This window comes from Polyodon spathula, chromosome 25, assembly GCF_017654505.1.
Source record: "Polyodon spathula isolate WHYD16114869_AA chromosome 25, ASM1765450v1, whole genome shotgun sequence".
NCBI lineage: Eukaryota > Metazoa > Chordata > Actinopteri > Acipenseriformes > Polyodontidae > Polyodon > Polyodon spathula.
The window spans coordinates 20,757,730-20,783,214 of NC_054558.1; the positions used below are offsets into that span (position 1 = coordinate 20,757,730).

Genomic DNA, 25,485 nt, shown 5'->3' on the forward strand with positions numbered 1-25,485 from the left:
ACATTTAAAAAATAAAATTCTGCATGAAATCTTGTGATGCTTTGGTCTGTTGCTTTTGATCCAGATAACACTTTTTAATATATATATATATATATATATATATATATATATATATATATATATATATATATATACACAGAGAGAGAGAGAGAGAGAGAGAGAGAGAGAGAGAGAGAGAGAGAGAGATGGAGATATTACCTTTGTGTTTTTTACCTGTGTTCAATGTGACAGTCACACTCCACACTTAAAATAACATTGTAATGTGCAGCCCTCTAGTGCTAAGCTTGGAGAAAGCAAGTGGAACCCTATTCCGTGCTCTCCTGGAATGTGCTGCCGCTGCAGGGAAGCAGAGGTCACAGCCATGCTGCACCTAGTTAACACAATGCAGGGCTACATACAGGGCTGTTGGGTTGCTACCAGGGAAGGGGTTCAGCTAGACTAGTGCTCATCACGTACAGGGATGGAAATAAGACTCCTATTGCATTTCACCCATTCACCCTCAGCGTTACTTTACAGGTAGTACAGAAAGCATATGATAATACTTTGGCATCTACCAGGCAACAAAGCACATATTATACTCCCCATTCTGTGACTAATCTACCTCCCGGCTTGCATAGTAAGAAAGCATTGCAGAGTCGAATCTATGAAAAAGAAGACTTTATTTATAATATATTTGTACTTGTACACAAGTAAAATAAAATGCATATCTATATATACTGCAATCTTAGTGAACAAAGAGACAGCATCCTTTAACAAATGCTGCCTGTAACCACGGTGTGACAAAAAAAAAAATAATAATAATAATAATAAAAGAAAATAATATAACGAAAAAAGGAGAATAATCTTCATTATTATATTTATATTTATAAACAGAAGAACCAAAACAGCATTACCTTTTTTTTCTTTTTGCAAATTAAAAAAAATCTGCCACATCTTCCGGTCAAGTAGTTATTAGAAAACGTCATAACATTCTCAGTTTTAGAAGCATCTAAGAGAGTTCCTTTTATTTTTCTCTTTCCTGTTCATTTTGATATTCATCGTCTATTATGTGAATTGTTGAAATGTTGATTGCTTTACAGCAAAAGCCTTGGGGAGGCTGCAGAAGTGCAGTCCAGACACAGCACATAGAACGGAAACTATCTGGGCACCAATTAATATATACATTAGATTTGATGTATTCTATAAAGGCATCCACTTAATTGAGTTTTTGTCTTCATGGTTTATCATAGCTTCTTGTTCTTAGGATCCAGTTTGTGGAGGTCACTGCTCTTCCTATGAAAGGATGAGTTCAGTCTGTCGTATCCTAACAGATGGCTAAGGAGAGCCAGAGGATGGGCAGCACCAGTAGGTTCAGACCCAAGGCTTGGGATCCATTCCCTTTAGGACACTGGGAATCCAACTTGGCCTTTTTGGAGCACTTCTTCTTTGAGGGGGCCGTGGAAGGCTCCAAGTTGTCTATAAACTCTGGCTTTAACTTGCCCAGGGAATTGTCCAGAGTATTGGAAAAGGTCCCGACTGGGGCGTCATTCAGCCTCTGTTTATTGTGAGTCACATTCTTGGTTGGATCTATTTCCAGGAATTTGGTCTTGGCGATGTTCTCTTTCTCCTTGAGTGGATTGTTGGTTATTTGCCGGCTGTTGTAAGAGGAAGGGTCAGGAATCCCTTTGTTGTAGATAGAGGACTTATCGTTCTCAGACTCGCAGCAGCCGGGAGACCCTTCCCTCTGTGGAGTGTCAGTGCTGGGCAGCTTCCCTGATCGGGTCTTGGTGCTGAAGATGCTAGTTCTGATCTGCTGGGAGGTATCCAGACATCCCTCCAGGTCACTGCTCTTTAGCTTTTTGAGGTCCTTCCCAGCCAGACTTGCAGGAACATGGCACTCCAGCTCAGAACTGGATCCCTTAAAGCGTTTGAACCATTCCCATAGCGACCTGGCTCTGCAGTCACAGATCCACTGGTTATCATTGAGACGGAGGTACTGCAGGGATACTAGCGGGCTCATGACCTCTCCTGACAGCACCGTCAGGTTGTTTTTGAACAGGTACAATGTGGTCAGCTTTCCCAGGTCATGGAAAGCCCTACGGTGCACAAAGGCCACCCGATTCTCATGCAAAAGCAGCCGATCCAGGCTGATCGGGCCGCGTAAGATGTTTTCAGACAAGATCTGGATTTTGTTGCTGTGCAGGAAAAGATAGGTCAGGTTAGCCAAGTCCAGGAATATGTCATCGTGCAGGGCTAGCAGATTGTTGTCCTGCAGGAAAAGGTATTGCAAAGAAAACAATCCTCGGAAAACCCCCACCGACAACTCGGACAGCCCGCACCTGTGCAGGTGCAGTGTGTGCAGCCTGGACAGTCCTCGGAAGGCTGTGGGGCTGATGGTCCTCAGGTTGCTGTTGTCACCAATGTCCAGCTCCTCAAGCCTCTCCAGTCCATAAAAGGCCCCCGCCTCAATGTGAGTGATGTTGTTGGAGTAAAGCCAGAGCACTGTTAGGTTGTGGCAGGAGCTGAAGCTGGTTGACTTCACCACCGTCAGCTTGTTGCTCTGGAGGAAAATCCGCTGGCTTCGAATGGGGATATCCGTAGGGATAGAGACCAGTCCTTGTTGCTGACATGCCACTGAGGTCTTGGGTTCACTGTAACACACACAGACCCCTGGGCAGGACTTGACTTGGGTTATGGAATTTAGCCACAGCGCCAGGAAAAGGAGTCTGCTCCCTAAAGAGTATGAGAGAGAGAGAGAGAGAGAGAGAGAGAGAGAGAGAGAGAGAGAGAAGATCAGTAATATACTGCATTTTGATAATAATCAGTTTATGTTTCATAAGGATACAGAGTAGAGTCTCACTGAGCTTTTAAATTTGAATCATGATTTGCATCAGTTTTCTGACTACACTGTAAATGCATAGATTAACATAAAATAAAACAGAAAGCCAATCAAACAAGAGCATCTGTCTGACATCGCAACCTTTCCAGCCTATCGGATTGCTTAGCAGGCCTTGTCATTTTCCGAATGTTTGACTCCCCTTAAACACATAAGTCTCAAGCAATCCCTGCAACAACAAAAAAAAATGTGCTTAAAAAACAGGCACAAGAGGGGCAGGAATGAGGCCAGGAGAAGAGTCAGTAACAGAAATGTGGAATGGTTTTTGAGAAGTAAAACCAGTTTTTGTTTTCTTTGGTAGGGCAGCAGTGGTGTTGTAGAGTATTATTAAGGTGTTTACCTGCTGCTCTCTTAATTGAAGCCTGCATTTTATGTTACTATGCAAAAGAGCCAGGCTTTTCAGCATTCATTATAGGGCTCTTTACCTTGTCTCACTGACAGGGGTCAGGTCTGTAATGGCGGGGCGACACACATAGAAATGCCATGCAGTCTCTCTCACTCTACTGCAAGATCCATTCAAATTCAGAATACACCACCATAACCTTGGACAGGTTATCCTCCACCTTGTTTACAGTAGAGGACACCCCAATGCCAATGCTGTGCCAAAATATAAGACCAGGTTTTCAGCAAAATATACAACCGATTAACTTTTCTACAGCAACCGTATAACCAGGCAAAATTCGGCATTAAAAATTCTGAGCTGCTTTTAAATGTAGTTTGAAAAAGAGAACTGCTTTTGAAAGACTTGTGTTAAGTGCTATTTAGCTTCAATGTTAAAGGTAAGTAGACCAAAAAGTCTGCTGTACATTCACATAGATACCAAAGAGAAGGTTGACGCAGGCAGCCTATTGATGGGGTACATCAAATAAAAAGGTCGTAAATACCAAACTCTGCATGTAAAGGGTGAAATGAACGTACACCTGCCCAGCACCAGCCTTCGTTCAGCAATATGAATATGCTGTTGAATCCTAATGATTATTTCTTTACATGGTTCAATGCCATTCCATTTTCCCATATCTGTTTGCTTTCTCTCTCATATCTGATTAATTTGATTCAGACATTTCTAGACACACACACAATTATCTGGATGATTCAACACGTTTTCCAACCAGACCGTAATACAAAATGAAAGCATGCAAAATAGAACAATTCCAATTTACATGATCCTGGGCATGGTCAATATTTACAGGACTTGAAACCCTGGTCAGATTTAAAATAAATATTGATGACCAATAGTGTCTCAAAGACTGGGATGACCAAAACCTAGATGTAAAGCTGAAAGATTAACCAACTTACCCCTTAAAGTGGTTGTGCTGTTCAAATGTAGCTGTGTAATATAGCCATGATTACATGAAATCAATCAAAGACTGTTCTGCCAGTTAATATTAAGCTTGAATTTGACAAAAGCTCTCACGAACTAGGCATGACCAATAGTCTATACAGATTCTATATCGTCTCTATAGATTACCTGCCTGCTAGAACTATTTGAATATAACCTACTCACTTTCAGCTGAAGTCACATCTACTCTACATTTATTACATAGTTATTATACAGATAGTTATCACTGAGGAATTGTGTGGAATCTACATTGTACTTTCAGCATTGTTATGCTTTAACCATTAGTTAATCATTTGACCAGTGCGTGGGTGATGCTTATACATTTCTGACTTTGTGTTATTTAGAACGGCTGGCTATTCAAATGTACACCTTTTGAATAAGTAAGTAATATATCCCCTTCAGTCACTGTGTGCATAATTGTATTAGTTTAATATCTATGTATCTATTTTATAATGCATATATATGCTTCTGTCTGGTATTGGGGAATTTTTTGAATTTTTTTTTTTTAATCCACTGTGGATGGGATCAGATGGGCAGGGGTATGGATTTCATGGGAGATGGCTGTTTAACTGAATCAGAGTTGGCAGTATTATTCCACCTCCATTTTGCCAGTTGATCCTTGTAAGATAGAGGATCTGTTCAGTTCACCTCTGTCTGCCTATCTGCAAGCAAAATGTACTCCACTGAATAAAGACAAAAGATCTTAAACACTGAAATGTTCAGCATTTCTGCACTTTCCCATGCTGTTTTTTTTTTTTTTTTTTTTTTTTTTTATGAAACCGTTCATTGTATTGTACATACATGACAATTGTAATTGTAATACATTGTATTGAGCCCTAACCATATCAACGCTACTACAGTTTCCAGCTCCAAGTGTTTCTATGGTTGTTGCCTAGGTGCTGGTAGTTGAATTCCCCCCATCGCACCCCACCCTGCCTAATCACAGTGCTAATCATTAACCCTCCCTAATCACAGTGCTAATCATTAACCCTCCCACCCCACCAAACCCTGCATAATCACAGTGCTAATCATTAACCCTCCCACCCCACCAAACCCTGCCTAATCACAGTGCTAATCATTAACCCTCCCACCCCACCAAACCCTGCCTAATCACAGTGCTAATCATTAACCCTCCCACCCCACCAAACCCTGCCTAATCACAGTGCTAATCATTAACCCTCCCACCCCACCAAACCCTGCCTAATCACAGTGCTAATCATTAACCCTCCCACCCCACCAAACCCTGCCTAATCACAGTGCTAATCATTAACCCTCCCACCCCACCAAACCCTGCCTAATCACAGTGCTAATCATTAACCCTCCCACCCCACCAAACCCTGCCTAATCACAGTGCTAATCATTAACCCTCCCACCCCACCAAACCCTGCCTAATCACAGTGCTAATCATTAACCCTCCCACCCCACCAAACCCTGCCTAATCACAGTGCTAATCATTAACCCTCCCACCCCACCAAACCCTGCCTAATCACAGTGCTAATCATTAACCCTCCCACCCCACCAAACCCTGCCTAATCACAGTGCTAATCATTAACCCTCCCACCCCACCAAACCCTGCCTAATCACAGTGCTAATCATTAACCCTCCCACCCCACCAAACCCTGCCTAATCACAGTGCTAATCATTAACCCTCCCACCCCACCAACCCTGCCTAATCACAGTGCTAATCATTAACCCTCCCACCCCACCAAACCCTGCCTAATCACAGTGCTAATCATTAACCCTCCCACCCCCACCCCACCCTGCCTAATCACAGTGCTAATCATTAACCCTCCCACCCCACCAAACCCTGCCTAATCACAGTGCTAATCATTAACCCTCCCACCCCACCAAACCCTGCCTAATCACAGTGCTAATCATTAACCCTCCCACCCCACCAAACCCTGCCTAATCATAGTACTAATCATTAACCCTCCCACCCCACCAAACCCTGCCCAATCACAGTGCTAATAATTAATCCCCCCCAGTGCTAATCAGTTTAACAGTTACGTTCAAACTGGTCCTAGAGCTAGCAATATCAAAAGAGATTCTGAGGGTCAATCAATACGGAGCTTATCTATGGGTGAAATGGAAAATAAAGCTGGAATAAAATGATGGCTGGCTACATTACAATCCTTCTTATAGCCAGTATCTTTGATAGAAATGCATGCACACATCTTCCCCATTGAGCTGTCAACTTAGACGTTAGACAGACTGGTTCACATGAAAACGAACATACAGCTGGCTGACAGAGGAGAGTGGCAAACGTCTTGAATGCTGACTAGTACACAATTAGTAAATAAGCTAACGAGGACTCAGCTTCGGCACCTGCTTCAGATCTGACACTGTACTCCGTGAACAGATGGCTCATTAATAATTAGGAAAGTGAAGGAGGGAGAAGAAGGGTGCAAATTAAAAAACTACAAGAGAAAAGTCTTCAGATCAGCTCTATTTTTATCACAGCGAGGACCATGCACTAATCCACATCAAAGAAGACACGAGAGATCACGTGTTGTTTTTGAATTGAAAACCTGTACAAGGACAATTATAAATGGACAGTACTCTTCAGATTTCCCCGTGTTATGGTCTTTTTTGCTTTACCAGTCTTACAATACGCATAAAACACTTAGTTCTGACATACTAATTACATTCTGCTGGTAGGAGAGCTTGTTTCTGAGATGTTTTACAGCTGTGGAACTGGCCACTGGGTGACATCAAGGATGCAAATTCAATAGATATCTTTAGGTTTCATTGTTAATCATGCATTTAAATGAGATGCTGGGTTCATGACATGCACTTAAAAGGTGCTGCTGTATATGCATGCACTGTTTTGAATTGTACAGTGTTGTATCCATGAATATTGTAAGTTTGCTGTGTATTTTAAGCTCGAGCTCAAATGGACTAAAAAAGAGGAATAATCATTAGAAACTAATTTGATAATGCGTCCTGGTACCTAATCAGCTGTGATCTAACTGCACTGAGGACATGTGACAATGAAGAAAGGCCAGTGATAATAATGGAAACATTGAAAAAGGTAAAATAGTAAAATAAAGGGAAAAAAGCAAGTGTGTCCCTTTAATCTTCACAGCGATTTGGAGAGGAGTGAAAATGATAAGCAGGAATAGTTTCTTAATGGCTCCGCCTTCAAGACATTCAATAAAGTGCCTAATGTACTGTTTACTGCCTTCGCTCCTAATTATTTCTGGTAGATTGTTCACAACCGGTAGCTGCTCTACATGCAAATGTCCAATTTGCACATTCGTTCTTTATTCTTGGACCTGTGGACACATGAAACAGATCTTAGGCTTTTTTGTTTTGTTTTGATACCATCCATTATTTCAGCTAAATCAAATGTTCCTTTGATTTATTTATTTTTTTTACCTTTTGCATGAGTCATTTCCACTGAAAAATAACCAGATTTTATTATTTTTTAATCTGTGTACAGTTTGAAAGGACTAAATGATTCCCCTAACGACCGCCGACTCAGTGGATGACAAGGACAAGGATTTCAATAGCAATTTTTTCTACCATAACATAAGAAGTGAAACATGTTAGGAAACTAACTACTAGCGATCATTACTTTTTATTGCGCAGTGTAATACTTACTAAAGAGCACATATGGAGAAGTATATTTACAATAGCATACCATGATGTGCTACGGCACAGCATTTGAAGCCCGGCCTTAGCTTTTCTTTCTATACTGAAAGGATAAATTGTACATTTAACAAAAAAAGATGAGTTTTTGAAAGAATGCATAAGGTCCCCAGCAGGATGAGTGGCTGGTAAGAACTGGTTATTCATTTTTTTAAAAGCCTGCAATGCAGAGGGCTCACAACAGATGTGTCAGAAATGATCTTGTTTAATGTTCTCTCATATTCTGCAGTAAAAGAAAATGATTGTAAACATGCATTAAACCCATTAGGATACGTTTCAGCATTATTAGTTAGTCAAGGCAGTATGAGTATATTAATTAGATGACTTTCTGGTACAGAAGACCAAAATGTGGGCATTATACAGTAGGAATACGAGCCTAGGATCTTATAGAGGCTGAATGCAGAGGCACTGTATGTGCTCCCACGACTATAATATACTGCTTAACTGGAACAAAGGCACCAGATCTGATAATGGGGAAGTGGGACAGCATTTTTGTTTCTAGATCTGCTCAACCGATTTTCATTGACTAGGTCTAGTAGCTTTCATACATGCTTGAAGTTCTCGTTGGCTTGTGGATTTTGTGCCCTCTGTTGGTGTTGGTAGCTGTTGACCTTTGTCTAGCCATGTTTTAACATATCAATACCAGCAGCGGGCTGACCGATATGATAAACAGGAGACGACACCGCTGCTGATACTGTTTTTCGGTATTGTTTTTGTCAGTTGTAATAAAAATAGTACATTTTTGTATTCATAATCTCAGTGTTGCATTGAGGAAACTAGATTGTAGTTCATATACACCATTTAATAATAGATAATTTAGACACAAAGGACAGTTTAAGTCAAATTCATAATGTTCCTAAGCAGGATAAATGCATGAACTCTGCTAAACCATTTTCATCCAGTCTGAGAATGCAAAAGAAAGCATAATCTATTGAGTACCGCCAGGCATCGTAATCCAACAAACAGGGCAGCAGTTTAAGACTGTACTATCTATAGCTCATGCACGCTGTGATAGGTTGTATAACTGATGTATTGAAATGATATGTGCTTATAATAAACCTTTTCCAGTAATGCAGAGCAGCTGTCCATGACTCAATAGATTGATGCAACCTGAGATCACAATACTCTAGAATCCAACAAACTGAAACTAATACATTTATTACAAAGTGAATATGAACTTTCAGTAGATCCCTCGCAATTCTGGCTACATTTACTGGAGTCATGCTACTACACAGAAAAAAACACAGACAGACAAGAAGCCCCCTAAAATACAAGCACAGTGTTCCCTTTTTATTTCACTGATTTCCACAGATAATCTATGACGTTTTTTTTTAAAGTGATAATAACTATTTAAAAGTCACATCTTGTGATGTGTGGCAGAGGTTTTGTGACGCTGCAGGACAGATCTCTGGGAACTCAGCATCTGTATTCAAAGAGCTCTGTTCTAGCTGAGTGAAAAGGCACTCAATTATTTTAGATTTATTTCGGTTCTGACTTTAGGAAAAGCATTACATTCTAGCCTTACCTAGGGGCTCAGAACTCCCTAGCGTGAGACCCACTGGAGAAAATCGATTTGCAGCAGAGGGATGAGATAACACCGGGTCAATGAACTCTGATACCTCTGCTCAGTGTTAAAGTTACGCTTCAGCCTTGTTGGTGTGCTGATAAGCAGTTGCTGTACATCAGCCGGCCATTGATCTATTACCTTTTCATTTAAGGGCCATGTCCATGCATCCCTATCTCTTGCGGTGAAACGGTTCACTATTATCGGTGTCTTTCAACCAGCCCATGTGGAGTTTGCATTTATTTGCTGTTGCGGAAGAGCTATAATCAAACAGATAGCAGGCAGAATGCAGGAAACATAAATATACTGAATGTATGACAAGTATAAAAAGCACTTACAGGGTAGCATTGAATCCCCATTGACTCATGATAAGGAAAATCAGATTCAGAAGGCATTTGTGCACTGAAACGATGGTGTACCCATATACTCTACAGACCTGCCAACTCTATTCAACAGGAGAGCATCAAAAGCAGGGTTTGAGGAGTTCAAGCTGGAAATGTGGTATGAGGGGAATAAATCGTAAATGCAAAGGTTCCAAAATACTTTATTCCAGTGTAAAGTTTGTAAAATAAATTCTAAAAGGATAAAACTACCGTAATATCGTATAATCATGCAAAAAGGCACATGAGCTTATATGCAAGATAAGCCAAGGTTTTAATGTGCACAGTTATACAGTGCTGGTAATATTATATATAGAACTAGGATTGAAACAATTGACGTGGACATAGCAGTCCTTAAATTAAAGGTTGGCTTCCTACCCAAAAAGCCATTAGTGCTGTGCTAAAGTCTTGACCAAGCCACAATTGTGTTAATCATTCAAATTGCACTGGTATTTCTTTCCAGGTATATCCTGTTCAAGGCAGTTCCCAGAATATCAAATGGTGTTCCTTGGGGGTCATAAGCATGCAGTAGTGAAGTAGAAAGAAAAAACTACAGTAATGTTTAAACTCGCAATAAATATGATCAAATCTATAAAGCATTTCCATTTGCTGCCTGCATATCACAATGCAAGATTACTAGGCTTTCTAAGTCTAATCTCAAAGCAGTACGGTAAAGCATGGTAAAAACCAAAAGTGTGGCAAATGCACAGTTGAAGATGTACACAGTAAACTTTCATGAGGGCAATATTACAAAGTGCATTCACAGCGTACCACCCCAATGCCGCTCCACAAAGGCTCTTTATTACATCTCCTCTGGCTTCTAGTGCCAGGGAACCTCATATAGAGCTCACACTCTGGCACCAGTAGATGTGTTTATGTTTATTTTATGCATTTATGTATTTATTTATTTATTTATGTATTTATTTTACTCACATGACCCACCCACCCTCACCCACAAAACACTAAAAACTAATTAAGGAGCAGGGGAGGGGAGCTTGAAAATTTAGTCCCTGTAGGCAATTTCCAAAAATGATTTGCACTCCTGACACTGCCAACTCCAAGAAGAAACATACATGCAGAGTGTTCATGTTAATTTGGCACTACTTAATCACAGACACATGTCTAAGGGTTTTTGAACAGTTAATTTACTACACATACCCAAAGGGGGCAGGACCCAGACCTAATGGATATCTTGTAACAACTGTGTGTCACCCTGGATAAGGGCGCCTGCTAAGAAAGAAAGAAAGAAAGAAAGAAAGAAAGAAAGAAAGAAAGAAAGAAAGAAATAATAGATATCAGTCGTTGAGACAAACAGGCTTGCTTAAAAATCTTAAAATCTTAAAATCTGTTCCTTTATTAATCGTGTTTAATGATGAAGCCAAAATCCCTGCCAAGAGTCCTGTTCAGATGTTGGCATCATTTTCAGAAATAGCCTCATCTGTGCCTTCCCAGTGTGAAATCTAAGAAGCGCTATTAGCGCAATGAAACCCAATTAGGAAATGGAGACTGCATTAAGAAGAGGGACCTCAGGAAACATGGAGCTGATATGAAAAGGAGCTTTCTTCTCTTCAATCTCTAAAGGTTGGTGGCTTTTATGATTAGACATGTAACACCAATTAAAAAGTGTGTAGTTGACTTATACAATGATGGTACCATTTATATGCCAGAAAATACCATGCTTTGTAACTATTCATGTAAAAACAGTGTCTATGCAGTTAGGGTTGGGGTTGGGGTTAGGGTTAGGGTTAGTGTTAGGGTTAGGGTTGGGGTTAGTCAAATTTGTTCAATACTGCTATTCTTCCCCACAGACAAATTTAAGGGTCCTTTCATAAGCAAAATGTGGCTGGAATAGTAGTTTGTATAATGATATAAATATAAAAAACAACATACAGAACACACACAATAGAACACTAACCTGGTAAGAAATGAAATATAGGAACGTGGCAATGATATCACTTTAAATTGTGTTCATGGAAAACAACAACAGCAGCCTCGGCAGGTCTGAATCTGCTCTCCAGAATCACAAGCATAGCAGGCAAACTAAAAATAGCTCAACACACCCCAGACTAAGAAGGCGGAGAGGATAACAACAAATTAACACTACAGCTCAGTTTCTGTTTGACAAGTTTTCAGCTGTAACATCAGCAAAACTGTTTTTATACCAAGGCTTAAAATATGTGATGCTAATTCACTAATACTTTAAGTTTTTTGTTTTTTTTATTAGGGAAAGTAAAGCTTGAACCAAAGTGCAGACTATGTCAGACGAGTTATCTGTTTCCGCAGTGAAGTCTAAATCAGAATGTGTATGTGTATTATATTTTAAATGGGACCAAACACCAACCTGCTAAACTCCTACATCTCAAAACAGATACTGTAGCAGCCTCTTGGAAGAAACTAAACATAGATCTAATCCCAGCAGTGATAACCGCATCCCAAGCAAGCGTAACAAAAATAGGAATCCAATAAGACAACGCAATACACAAGAGGGCACATGCTATTAGCAAAGAGTTTTATTTTTTTTTTACCCTCGCTGTTAAAATTGAAGAACTGTGTTACAGCTTTACAAGAAATTCCAATGGTTAGTTCGGCTGTGTCTTGAGTGCTGCAATAAAGACATTACTGAATCAACAGGGAATACAAAATGATCCACTAATATTAATATTTAACCTTTCTTTTAATGTAGTCAAATCCCACTTCTTGCCAGTTTGCATAAGTCCCACCTCTCATCTCCATTTCGTTATTTGCTGTGGTATATAACATGACACAATCCTGACCCCTAGTGTTCAGACTGATCCCCTGGGTATTACCAGCATGCAAGGAAGGACTGCACCTCTGCCAGCAATCAACACTTCAAGATATGTCCCAACAAGCACACGGACAAGCTTATATTAGCGCCAGTATTCACAAGATTCCTTGGAAGGATTCCATGTTTGTTTGTTTCTTCCCATGGTAATTATTTGAGCTCAGATGTATAACAGCTCAGTGGAAAATTGATTTTATAACGACCTGGAAAAGGGAATCTCTTACAGATGTGGATTTATTTATGTATTTGTTTGTTTATTGGCAAGAACCCTTTGTAGAGACTCTATGTACAGGTATCCCATGAGACTTTGGAGCATCAACCTTAGATAAACGGTTTCACTTAAAATGATGTGATTTATGAGTAAACATTTAGTGAGTTTATAGATTATTAGTTATATACGATGCCTTTGGTTTTTGCATAAAACCTTGGAAGTGGTTATATAAATGAACTGTGTTATAAATAGCTTTGCTATGTTACAGAATAAAAAAAAAAATCTGAAGTATATTGTAATTCAGTGTTATTATTTTTCATCATAATCTCTTACTGTTAATAACATATTTAATAACATGCTCACTGATGGTACTTTCTTAGAAAGGCACCTGGCTTAAAGGAATGAAACCCAATGCTTTACAATGCCTTCTTACCTTCTATTAACTGTATTATGTAATCAATGGTCCCCTTTTTATTGTATGAAAAATATTTGTGGGGGTGTTTTTTTTTAGTTTTTCAAATGCAACTTTATTGATGAACTGCTGCATCCTGGTAACTTAACTGTTGAGCGCATGGTCTGATTGAAGGCCACAAGAATCTGCAGCAGCTTTTCATCTCTAGGGTTGTCTGAAATATCTTTAAGGTAACATATATTTTTAACATATGGTAGAAAAGTGTGATCCTTATATTTTTCATATATGTATATAGAAAGTGGCCCCTTTTTATATATTTAAAATATATGGGATATATTTAAAATATATTTTAGTCTGAAATCCATATATTTTTATGTTGAAAATGTATGGTTCACCATATATTTGCATTAGTCTGTAATCCATATAAAATAAATATATGGATCACAGACCAAAATATATAAAAAAAGGGGTCTTTTCTATATATGAAAAGTATAAGGATCGCACTTTTCTACCATATATTAAAAATATATATTTGTTCCATAAGAGGCAGTTAAAGAGCCTTTAACAATTGCTAGCTAGATCGATCCCCCATTCTCTAGTAGTGTATTGCACTGTCAAGATGTCAGGCGTGCTCAAAAACATGGCAAGCAGAAGCTCCAATTACAGTCACATCTGACTTCCGAGGTTATTGTCTTGCATTATCCAGTATGCATTTGTATGTAAGCTGTGCTGGAGGAGCCTGCAGGCCCTGAGAGGAAAGGCGTATGGGATGTCCGTGGCTAATTGAGAAGAGAATCAGCATAGCTATGCTGCCTTGGGTGAATTGAGACTTAGTATTCCGAGGTCTCCTTAATTGAGATAAGGTCAACCTTAAGTGTTCACCCCGCGACGAAAGCGTGATTTTTAAACAGGTATGTTTTAAATATTACTCAACATTACCCTGTCTTGCAACACGTCTCCTACAGTATCCTCGCAGCTGATCAACACGGATTATCTTCCCTCAGACTCATCATTTCCAAAACAGTATCCGGCATAACCTTTAAATAGCAAATATGTATTCTAGACACGCCCCCAGTTCAGTGTGGCGCTGCAGGACTCTCATGTATTATACTTGTTCTTTCTGATTTTTCTGCTCATTATCATACCTTAAAGTCAGGTTCTGAAGGCTACTTGACAGATGCTGCTGAAACTTGAAAGCCCAAGCTTAGCACATGATTAATTTTACCCATATGTTCGTTATTTATTTCTATAACTCAATTTTACCATTTGAGATTAAGACTTTAGCAGAGTGGTATTATCCAGTATACGGCAATAAACAGATACAAGTCTGGTCCATTTGCAGGTTAAACCTCCCCACTTAGTTGTGTGCTACAGTATAACATGTCAAGTTAATATGGTATTTTATCAGTGTTAATAACACAACTTACTATACTGTTGTCAACGAATGCAGGTGTATAAACACCTTAGCCCTCACATCTTGCATTTGCTCTCATCTTCAACCATTGCAGGACGTATACTAAGGAACAGGACCCTGGGTTTATCCATGAAACCAAAGGGCTTACTGCATTTTCACAGAAACCATTGTGTGCCCAAGTATAATCGCATGCACCACTTTGCACGATTAGGTAACACTTTACATTATTTGCCCCTGATTACTGTGCATTTACATAGTAGTTACATAGTAAATACATGTGTACTTACACATAATTACACTGTTATTATTAGGGCTGTCAAGCGATTTATTATGAGATTTAAAGAAATAACCTCAGTTAATCTTGGTTTTAATCACATATTTAATTGATGCAATTACTGCATCCATCTATTTTTGGATTCTTGATCCTATTCATTGGTCCCTATTTATAGTTTTATAGCATTTGTTGTTAAATTGTTTGAACCAACTGACAATGGAGGCAGTTTATTACTCACCTTATTGCATTTACAATTATCAGTGTCCTTTACTCATAAACTGATGTTTTTCACTGCCGTTTAAATAATAATAATAATAATAATAATAATAATAATAATAATAATAATAATAATAATAATAATAATAATATTTTATTAATAACTTTAAATTGCCTAAATATAACAAAACATTCCCTGATTAAAGGTTATATCCTCCATAATTGTAAATAACACTGTTTAAAAATAAATGTGGTTATTGAAGTAACTACTATGTAAATACACAGTAATTAGAGAGACTTGATGTAGTGGTACCAAATTTGATTGCACTGTACCTGTAGTTGTCTGGCTTTTGCCTATAGCTGCTAAGACTAATGTGTCCTTCCTATAACAATACAAACCTGGCATCAATGTTTCCAGGAAGATACAATACAACACAGATGTCTGATGAAGGGGGGGACATTGACTCCCTCTGCAGGGAGAAACATCCTGCTTTTGAAAGAGTACAGACCGTGCGTGACAGTCCCTGAAAGGGTCTGCAGGCCCCTCCACTCAGCACACGTTCTTAAACTTCAAACAAAAAACAAGCCTTTTAAGTGTTGGCATAACATGTTTGGGTTTTTTTTTTTTTTTCCTTTTTACAAGTAAAAGCAAAAAGCGCTTCACATTCAATGCTTCACTGTTCTGTGTGACTGAGTTTGAATGGTATCTTAGCATTCTTTGAGTTGTCCTTTTGGCCTTCTGTCCTGAAAGGGAAATGCGTGCAACAGCATGTGAGATTAATTGTGGCTGACACATCAGAGATGCAATCCATATCATATGTATATATGACACTTGAGCAACAAAACAGAAACTGCATTTAGCATGATCATTTTGTAAAAGAAACTGTACACGCTGACTGTTAGTGCACGTGGACAGAAGGCTATCGCAGCCGAAATATTGATACCTAATTTGCAGTGTGAAATAAATCCATTAAGTTTTATTCCAGTGTCACAAAGAGGGCTGGAGTGGGGGACGTCAGATCAGAAACAGGAACCAGGAAATAAACGACAGAGGGGTGGAGTTTGGTGGACCTGGGCGAATGGTCTCACTCAGCATTTAATGAATGAACAGACAGTAAATAAAAGGTTTGTAACAAAACAAAAACACAGGACACGGCACTGGTAGCCAAAATAAACAGACAAACAAAACGGACTAACACTAAACAAAACACGGTGAGCTTCTATTTTACTCACTACTATTACAATTACCTCTGTCTCCCCCGAACACACAACCCCGAGTAAGTGAAAACATGCTGCTTTTATGCAGCTGTACCGAGACTCGATTGCTACTCAATCATTCAATTGGAGTTGCGATACAACTGCACATGAATTAATAAAGTGCAATTCCCCATGCTCACATATTATTACGTTTTACTTGCACGTGAAGTGCTGTGCAATCCTCATGCCTAAATACAAATATACATTTTAAACACTCATGTTACACAGACCCGTTTATATCCCGTGTACCAATGACTATACACCAACATTAATACACAACATATAACACAAAATACACACAGGGGCGGGCACTTTGCCACATCCAGCTACAGCAATTCCTTGTCCTACACTATTTAAGCGTTCTAAACACAAAGGTTTCCCTGCCTACTCAATGCACATAGAAACCCTGCACAACACAGTAGTATTCTCTGGAGGACTATATAGCTGACAACAGGGTTTTTCCTTACACATGGCTACCAAGTTTAAAGGCAAAATTACTTAGAAAAATGCAACGGTTGCAACATATCAGACTTTAAAACAAGACCAGCACAGCAGGTCAGAAATATATATATATATATATATATATATATATATATATATATATATATATATATATATATATATATATATATATATATATATACACAATACAAAACTAAAAGAAGCATCTGTTTGAATTATAAACCTGAAAGGCTGACACAAATGGGACTGGATAGGTATTTTTTGTTATGATGGGAACTGACTCCATTAGGGACTATTGGTTACATCTTGGCGCCATGCGGTGGATGGTTAAGAGATCAAGTTCTGTTTATTTTCTTTCAATATAGTGTATTTCAATGGTAAATGTGCTTCTCCTGAAAGGCGATCACTGCAGATTAGTCCTGTGTCATTCCACACAGACCTGCAACAGAAAAGCTACACATACAGTACAACCCTACCCAGCCACTAAAGATGGTGACCACCAAGAGAATGGAATTAAAGCACATGTTTACAGCTAGTTAAAAAAAAAAAAAATTACCGGGAGATTCATTTCAGATTATCACTGGCAGTAATTTACTTTAAATTGATTTTTTTTCCTTGTGGTCATTCAGCATTCCTGCACCAGCTTGGCATGTTGAAACCACTGCTGGTCATTGCTGGTATTTCCACCAGGGCCTGATAGCAACTTCACTGGTAAATTCAAAGGCGTCACTTTTCCACATCTGCTGCTGATTGAATCATTGAAGTCTCAGGTAAGAACTCTCACTTCCCTGTTTACGTCGTGAGAAACATCAGACACCTGCATTTATCTCATTACACGGGCACAGAAGCGTGTTTCAATTGAATTCCTCTGTGAAACTGACCCTCAGTTTTCTTCACATTTTGCTATATACCAATCAGAGCCATTTGCGAGACCTTTTTTGTTATTTTTAGCTTTTTTTTCCTGCACGTAGCATGGATGTCAACAGACTGAATTCACTGATGTGTAGCACTGAAGTGAAAGCCGAAGTCTTTGAAGACTGCACCCAATCTTTATTTTCTTTTTCTACTCCTTGCTGAAATTTTGTCATTTCGTTGATGGCTGCTTATAGTTGTCCTTGGCATACCTAGTGAACATAGTCTTCCATTTAGGAAAGGCTCAAGACTATTTGAATATATTTTTGTCAAGAAAGACAACTTGATTATCATGATCTTCAGCATTAGTGAGCTACAACAGCCTAACAGTGGTGTGCAATAGCGTAATGCAATCTAGACTGGAAGGACAAGCAATGCATTAACAAATAAGAGTTTACTAACAGCAAGAGAAATAAAAAAAAAAAAAAAAAAAAGCTGTTGATATCTATACCAGCCTGTATTTGAACTCCAGTGACCTTATTGCTAGTCAATTTTTAATTACAAGTCCTGCAGCCATTAGCTGGGCTGTCAGATCATTAAATAATAATTATCTTAAATTTAGAAACACATTTTCAGACCTTTGATTTTGCCAAAGGAACCTTAGTCTGCCATCACAAATTGGACCCATCCAGTGAAAACATGATTCATTTGGTATTATTGCAATTGCATTTTTATAGATTACTGTAGGCAGGCGACGTTCCAAACTTGTAAATTCTGATAGCCGTAACTAACAGGATGGCATTGCAATGTGTGACACAGACGTCTTCCAGCTGAGCAAATAAGAAGAATTGGAAATTATTGGATTTGCGTAGCACATCTCCACTGCAACAATGAGTTGTATGCAGTACAGCTGAATAGCATTTCAAAATATGTGAACAATCAATAGCTCCTTAGTTTCAATGAGGCTTCAATGTGCTATTTAAACGATAACTAGTCTAACATGAGGAGACAATACAAGACAAGTCAGGGTTTTTAAACTGGCAAGGGAGAAGGTTGTCGCCAAGAACACTCAATGAATCCTTCAGTTATAGCTACTATGTGAAGAATGCAATGGGCTTTTCTTTTTTGAGGACCTGCGTTTTCAGATAAAGTCAGTCATGGGCTGCTTCTGAGTCTGACCGTGCTGTGAATGGAAGCATTTGTGACAACCAATTTGTAGAATCAATTAAACTGAATTGCACTATGTGTTAATTCATTAACAAAAAAGCCATGTGGTAACACTATGGTTTGTAACAGGGAAGTAGGCTGTCCATATTGTGTTTCTATATTATTCATAATATTCATATTAATAATGCTTGATTTGCAACCCCTGATATATTTTGCACATCACTTGATGCTAGCACTTTCAGGCTCTGTTAAGGATGCTTTTAAAATTCTTGTATTTTTCCAGTCTGCTGACTCTCTCTATATCACAGCGGGCCTCATATGTTCAAGTGTGCATAGAAAGTGTTAGGAGTGTCTTAGCTTGTGCAAAGCAAATGAAAACTGAATAGGACATGGGTGCAGATCAAAAAGGGACAAATAATTATCACTGTAGGAAACAAAAGGTACAGCAGCTATATCAAGCCAATTGAAAAAGATCCATATCCAATTCAATTCAACATGCTCGTTCAAAATACGAATCCTTGAGAACACATGCAGGTAGAATAAATGGAGATGCTGACCTACAGGAGACAAGAGGACAATGCTCAGGACTCAAAGATTAGTTGTAGTCATAGTATATTGTATTCAGACCCCCTGATTGTTAATTTGTTGTTTTATAATTCCTGTGTAACTGCATGTTGTGTTTTAACTGTCGTGTTCTGGTGAAATGCTTAATTCGCAATTAATTTTCATTGGGGATTGCAATGTTTCCTCACAAAGCCTGCTAGCTCGTCTTCTTGGCATATATCAGACATAACCTGGAATAATTCAATCTGGATCAACACATTCACGAGGATCCAGTAGGGACACAGAAAAATAAAGTCATGCAGCGCTTCAAGTGGACTGTAAAAAGGTTAAATAAGCACTTTACCCTTAGAGGACCCATAATTCCTCCTGGCTTTGTATAAGGTGATTGTGTTTTATTTGCTGCCTGTATCTATTTGATTTTCCACTAGTCTCTGAGATGGATCAATGGGAAAGGAATAAACAAACTGCAGCACAACTGGTAATCCACTGACAGAGCTACAACCATCTATTAAGCCACCAGTGCTGATCAAACTTAAAAAATAAACCTAAAATCAAACATGAAAAAAAAAATGCAGAGCATAAAAATAATGATTTTGTATTTTTAGTGTATGTGTTCATTTGTTTTATTGGGTTGGCCTGGGGAGCTAAAAGAAAACTCTAGATTGTCAACATGCACCTTTAAACAACATAAAAGCTTACTGTAAAGATTGATTTCACCCTGAAGCACTGCGATAGCCAAGTTAAGCACTTTACCATTCCATACATAGTTTGGAGACTGCATGAGTGCAAAGCATTTTTCAATATGTCTACATTTTTTACTTGGTATTGCGAGTCTGTTTTATTTATATATATATATATATATATATATATATATATATATATATATATATATATATATATATATATATATATATATATATATATAGTGCCTTTCATAGTGGACCACCATCAGAGGTAGGCTGTGAACTGTGCATTATATGCAGAGTCACTTACAATAGAACATTGAGCAAGCCCATCGATAGACACAGAGGCTCTATCTGCCAATAAGTGTAAGATGAAAATCAATTGAGGCTCCCACTGACTTTTAGCTTGCTGTAGTTTGAAAATTATCCCAGAGTCCCCTTCCTTAAAAAAGAAAAACAATAGATTATCAACTCTCCTGAAACTTTAGTAAACTAGCTAATTAAAAGCCTTCTTTTTTATTCCATGTGATTAACAATTTATAACCCCGTCAGTCTGCTTCTCTGCCATATCATAATCAGTAAAACGAAAATAACCCCACCCCCTCCCGACACACTGTCCATTGGCAGCGGACTAAATGATTAAAATTTTATGTAGGACATACAGAGGTGCTGACAGGGGCTGTCCTGCACAACCGTTCAAGAACACAGGAGGCATTTAGTCCTTTGACAATTAGTCTTAATCCAATTGATTGTGTGCAGCTAATGGACATCTAAATGAATGAGAGATGGGCTGGATCAACAATTAGTTAAAAGATTTATGTGTGCTGCGTTTGGAAAGGGGTCTAAATCCTGATGATCCATTCTATCAGTCTAGCAAACCATTATCAAGCCACTACAACTTCAACATAATCCCTGTCTATAATCATTTGCTTTGTTTGGTTGTTTGTTTCTTTTTGAAATGCTATATTGCACCTCCACCTCTTAAATTAGGCCACCGAGAATGCATGCTCCAATCTGTCTTTTCCTCCTCATAATTTTTATTACAGCAAAAAAACCACTGTGTTTTCTTCCCATGCAAATAAATCAATTTTTCAAATCCTCCCTCGTGAATTCATTCTTATTCATAAAATCCCAGGACTTCCTCAACTGATCAGTCAGATACAATCTGAAAGGCTTTGGACTATAGCAAACACAGAGAAATGTGTACATATACTGTATATATACATTTTTTATATAACATTGCCGTTTCTCCAAAGGTATGTACAAGCAGCAAATTAGATCCATCATATGTGAACAGCTTCAATTAGAGCTTGAGAATATGCAACCTCTTTATCAGCAAGATGCTTATCCTTTAGGGACTGGTGTGTGAGCATCAGAGGTTTCTCTTAGCTAGAAATCTTTTGATGTATTTTAGGCAGCCTGATTTTGATAGAAATGCCTTTATTTCGGTTGAAATAGACTGATACTTGCACATTGTAAGCAAGTTATAGCACTTGAACTGGTGCACACAGTTCTAATGCTGTCATCACATGTGCAGTACAATGCTATAGATCGACAGACATGTAATTGGAGCTGCAGGAGATCAGTGTCCATTTGTCGTTGGTAAAAGCTATATCACTAAATCATGTAATAATAGGAGCATGTAACTAAGTACACAGTACTACAGTGTAATAACAAGGTAATAACACATCAGGTTGAGCAGCTACAATTCAGTGCCATGCATACATTACAAAATAACAAATGTTGCCAGTTGCTAGCGTCTTTACACACAGGGAATTCATTTACAATGTAGTTGCCATGTAAGCACACATGCAATGACAGTGTTACTGCAGTGCGGTTTGAGACGTTGAATGTCAGCACTGACACACGTTGAACATGAACTGATTAATATAGTGTATAGATGACTCTGTCACCTTCATTTAGACAAGTCGTCTGCAACCCCTTGAAAACCCTTCCCTTATTATGTATTCTGCTCATACTCGTATGTTCCTCCTTTCCAGTGGCTAAATTGTAGTCCAGCTGGTAGATGGTAGTGACTGGTACCAGTATTGTGTGCCCAAAATATGGCTTTTCTACTCATGGCTCTACAGTACACACACAACAGACTCCCTGGCGTTTTCAAGACAGGTGTTTTGGAATATATAAAGTGAATGTCTGATTCAGGTACAATCCAACTACTGTGTTGACAGGTTAAGTGACTGAAGTATTGCAAATCAATGTATCTCCACCCTAGCATGATTTAAGACGCAGACCAGACATCTCGTTTTTTGTTTTGATTTTTATTTTTTTTAACAGTATATTTTGGTTTTAATAACCATTATTATTATTATTATTATATTATTATTATTATTATATTATTATTATTATTATTATCGCACATAAATGATACATTTTTCTCATTGTTGCATCATACATAACACATGCATGCAGTTTCGTCTTAACAGGCATTGTGCATGCAGACTTTGGTGGTGTTACATAAAAAGTGTGTCCCAATATGGACAATGGACACAGTACACAACAAATAACATGCAGTAGCCTTCTAATTTAGCACCGGCATTAAAACCGGCATAGCAGGCCTGTGGTGTCTCTTGTCCCTGAGAACGGGCTATACTGTAAGAAGATCTTGGATTGCCATCACTACTATTTCAAAAAGTCTCTGGTGTGACAGTACTGCACTGTCCCTTTCTACTGTAGCTTGCACCATATGGCTCCCTAGGGCTTTTTTTTCTGTAAACCTTATTTTGTTTAGGTCTAGAAACACCAATGATAATGGTTCTGTTCAGACGCCTTTAGTTTCATATTGAAACACTGAGGTTCTTGAACGCACAGGGAGCTTTTTTTTTTTTAAAGCTTGTATAGTTTCTATAAGAATTGCTGTTGAGACAGGAGCCCCATACACCGGGCAGGTCATGGGATGCACTGTTAATGCCAACCCGTTTCATATCTATTCTCGTGTTTACAATAAAAAGAGAAGGAAGCTCCTTTTAAGTCAGCGCATGCTGTTTCCAAGACGTATAATTCTACAGGCGCCTCGGATTTTAATCAGTCATTAGGGATGTACTGGCGCTCTGTAATAAGGGAGTTGGTCTGGGAGCTTGATTCTCATCGATTTTATTCTTTGCCACGCTTCTTTATATGTACCCTAATTTTATAGACCACTTGTCCGTTTTAATATCTATTTTTTTAATCCTAGAAACGCGAAAATAAAAATGAAATAGTACCTATTGAAAGCTAATATACAATTGTAATCTGCGCGAGAAATATAAATACATCATTTTAGATGTTTTTTAAATAAGCGATCCTCCCACAAAAAGGGCTCAAAAGCGTAAGTTAGACAGATAAGAACAGCTTCTTCAGTATTTTTTTTTATTAAAGGGGTATTTAAAGGTTGCATGCTGAGTAAAGGTTATGCTTGTGTGAACACACTGGATTGAGCTGAATTTATATCAATATTAATTTCCTAGCAGAAGTACAGTGAAAGTAAGAGAGTCATGCACGTATCGAATGCTTATTGTATTGCGCTACTCTTGTATAACTGCGTGATATACAGTATTATCGCTTGCATTGGAAACTTGTTTCAGCTGAGGTATACTCCAATATATATATATATATATATAGAGAGGAGAGAGAGAGATGAGAGCGAGAGAGAGAGATTATGAAGAGCGCCGAGAGAGAGAGAGAGAGAGAGAGAGAATTTGTTTTTTACAACACAGCATTAAAATAGATAAGTACACATTATCAAGGCATCCACAATCTCCCTTTGCGATAACTACATGTATCCAAATCAGACCTCTGCACATAATAATAACGCAAAGGGAACAAAACATGTATATAGGGACATGGGTAGATCACTAAAGTGTGACAAATAAATAATAATAAATGGCACTTACAGTAGCACATCACGTTTAATCTGAGTGAGAATCAAGCCCACCGACATGCGGACCTTTTTCCATAGCATTTAGGAGATGTGCAGTAAATGATCGACACTACCTCGTTATTACAAGCAAAAGATTTGGACTGTAAAGATAAAGTAACGGAAGTCTCTCCTTCTTCTGCAGTATACTGTCACTTGGGATACTATTGTGCCCTTTAAAAGATTAAATGCAATAATTCTGGAGACAGCTCCCTAGCTACACAACTCCGTTTAAATGTACATTTGTATGGTTAGATTGAGTTAATCTATGTGCCGATTAAGTAACATTTTATTATAAAACTTAGGTTTAGAAGATCAGCAAACCTCGTCTTCCTTTTATATGTTGCCTACAAAGATCATATATGGTACATGCACCTGCATTTTAAACGAAAGTTTATTTTTTATTTTTATTTTTTAAGAAATCTTGAACTAAATGTTACCTACCGTCAACAACTGTGATCTTCATGTTTTAAAAGCAACACACTCCCACAGAAGGCACCCTGTTAACGCGAGCAGGATACTTGATCGGTGCCACTTAAATAAAGCAGGAATTAAAAGAAATATACCAAAAAAGAATAATCACAAATCCAAGAAAATCACTGGCAAACGGTCCATGAAAACTTTAGCAAGACGTTTTTTAAAGATACAGACTGGAGAACCAAGTCTCCCCGGTAAAGCGCGCTCAGTCATTTGGGGAGGCAGGCAGTGCAAAGGCTGTAGCAAACATTCAGATGGAGAATCCCTTTTTGAAACTGGTTATAGCCCCCCAAAAAATTAAAAAAATTAACCAATCCAGGGAGTAACGAAACCTCGAACGGGTGGCAACAACAGGATAGCAATCCACTGAGTTAAGGAAGACAGATCCAATCGCCTCGGTGTGATTCTAAAGTGGAGATATCCCAGAGTATGTGTATCCTGCGCTTGCTGCGGGACATTGACGCTGGAGTTACTCACAATAAGCCTTTGCTCAGGATTGCATGGGAGGAGAAGGCGGGGGCTTGTGAGTGGGAAAGCGGAGATGAATGTTTTATGGGGCTGGGTCGGGGATTGAGAGCTGATGAATGTTTTATGGGATCACGTGGTTTGACTTGAGGGGAATCAGACTGGATCAGATTTGCACACACAAAAATAAAATGAAATCGTGAGTGAGATAGGGAGCGAGAGAATCAACTAGACAGAACAAAATAAGCGAGGGGGAGCCTCGTAGGCATCGAGCAGCGTAACACCGAACGGCCAGGTTCTCAGGTGAATCTGTCCTGTGGTGGCGGCTGCAGCATTCTGCAGTAGACGCAGAAAGTTATGAAATATTGAATAAATGTTGAGGTGCACGGCGAAAAACATTTTTAGCAGAGAATAGAATTTTAATAATTGTAGTAATTTCAAAGAGAAAAACAGAATTCTGCATAATAAAATAAATATTAGACCCACGCAGGGTTTGGATTAATAGC

General features: G+C 38.6%; 1 protein-coding gene across 1 annotated transcript; it reads right to left on the bottom strand.

The window, feature by feature from the left end:
- Positions 1 to 920: 920 nt before the first annotated feature.
- LOC121299581 (reticulon-4 receptor-like) lies at positions 921 to 24,956 on the bottom strand. The gene is made up of 2 exons (XM_041227381.1): positions 24,482 to 24,956; positions 921 to 2,712 (listed from the first exon to the last, which is right to left on the bottom strand). The coding sequence occupies exons 1-2, from the start codon at positions 24,501 to 24,503 to the stop codon at positions 1,304 to 1,306; spliced, it is 1,431 nt and encodes a 476-aa protein (XP_041083315.1). The 5' UTR covers positions 24,504 to 24,956; the 3' UTR covers positions 921 to 1,303.
- Positions 24,957 to 25,485: the final 529 nt, after the last annotated feature.

What these genes read in the sequence shown, in the direction of transcription:
- LOC121299581 (XM_041227381.1), bottom strand. Translation starts at nt 24,503, where the DNA reads ATGAAGATCACAGTTGTTGACG. An exon ending in GAAGATCACAGTTGTTGACG is followed by an intron (nt 2,713 to 24,481) that starts GTAGGTAACATT and finishes CATACTCTTTAG; the next exon opens with GGAGCAGACTCCTTTTCCTG.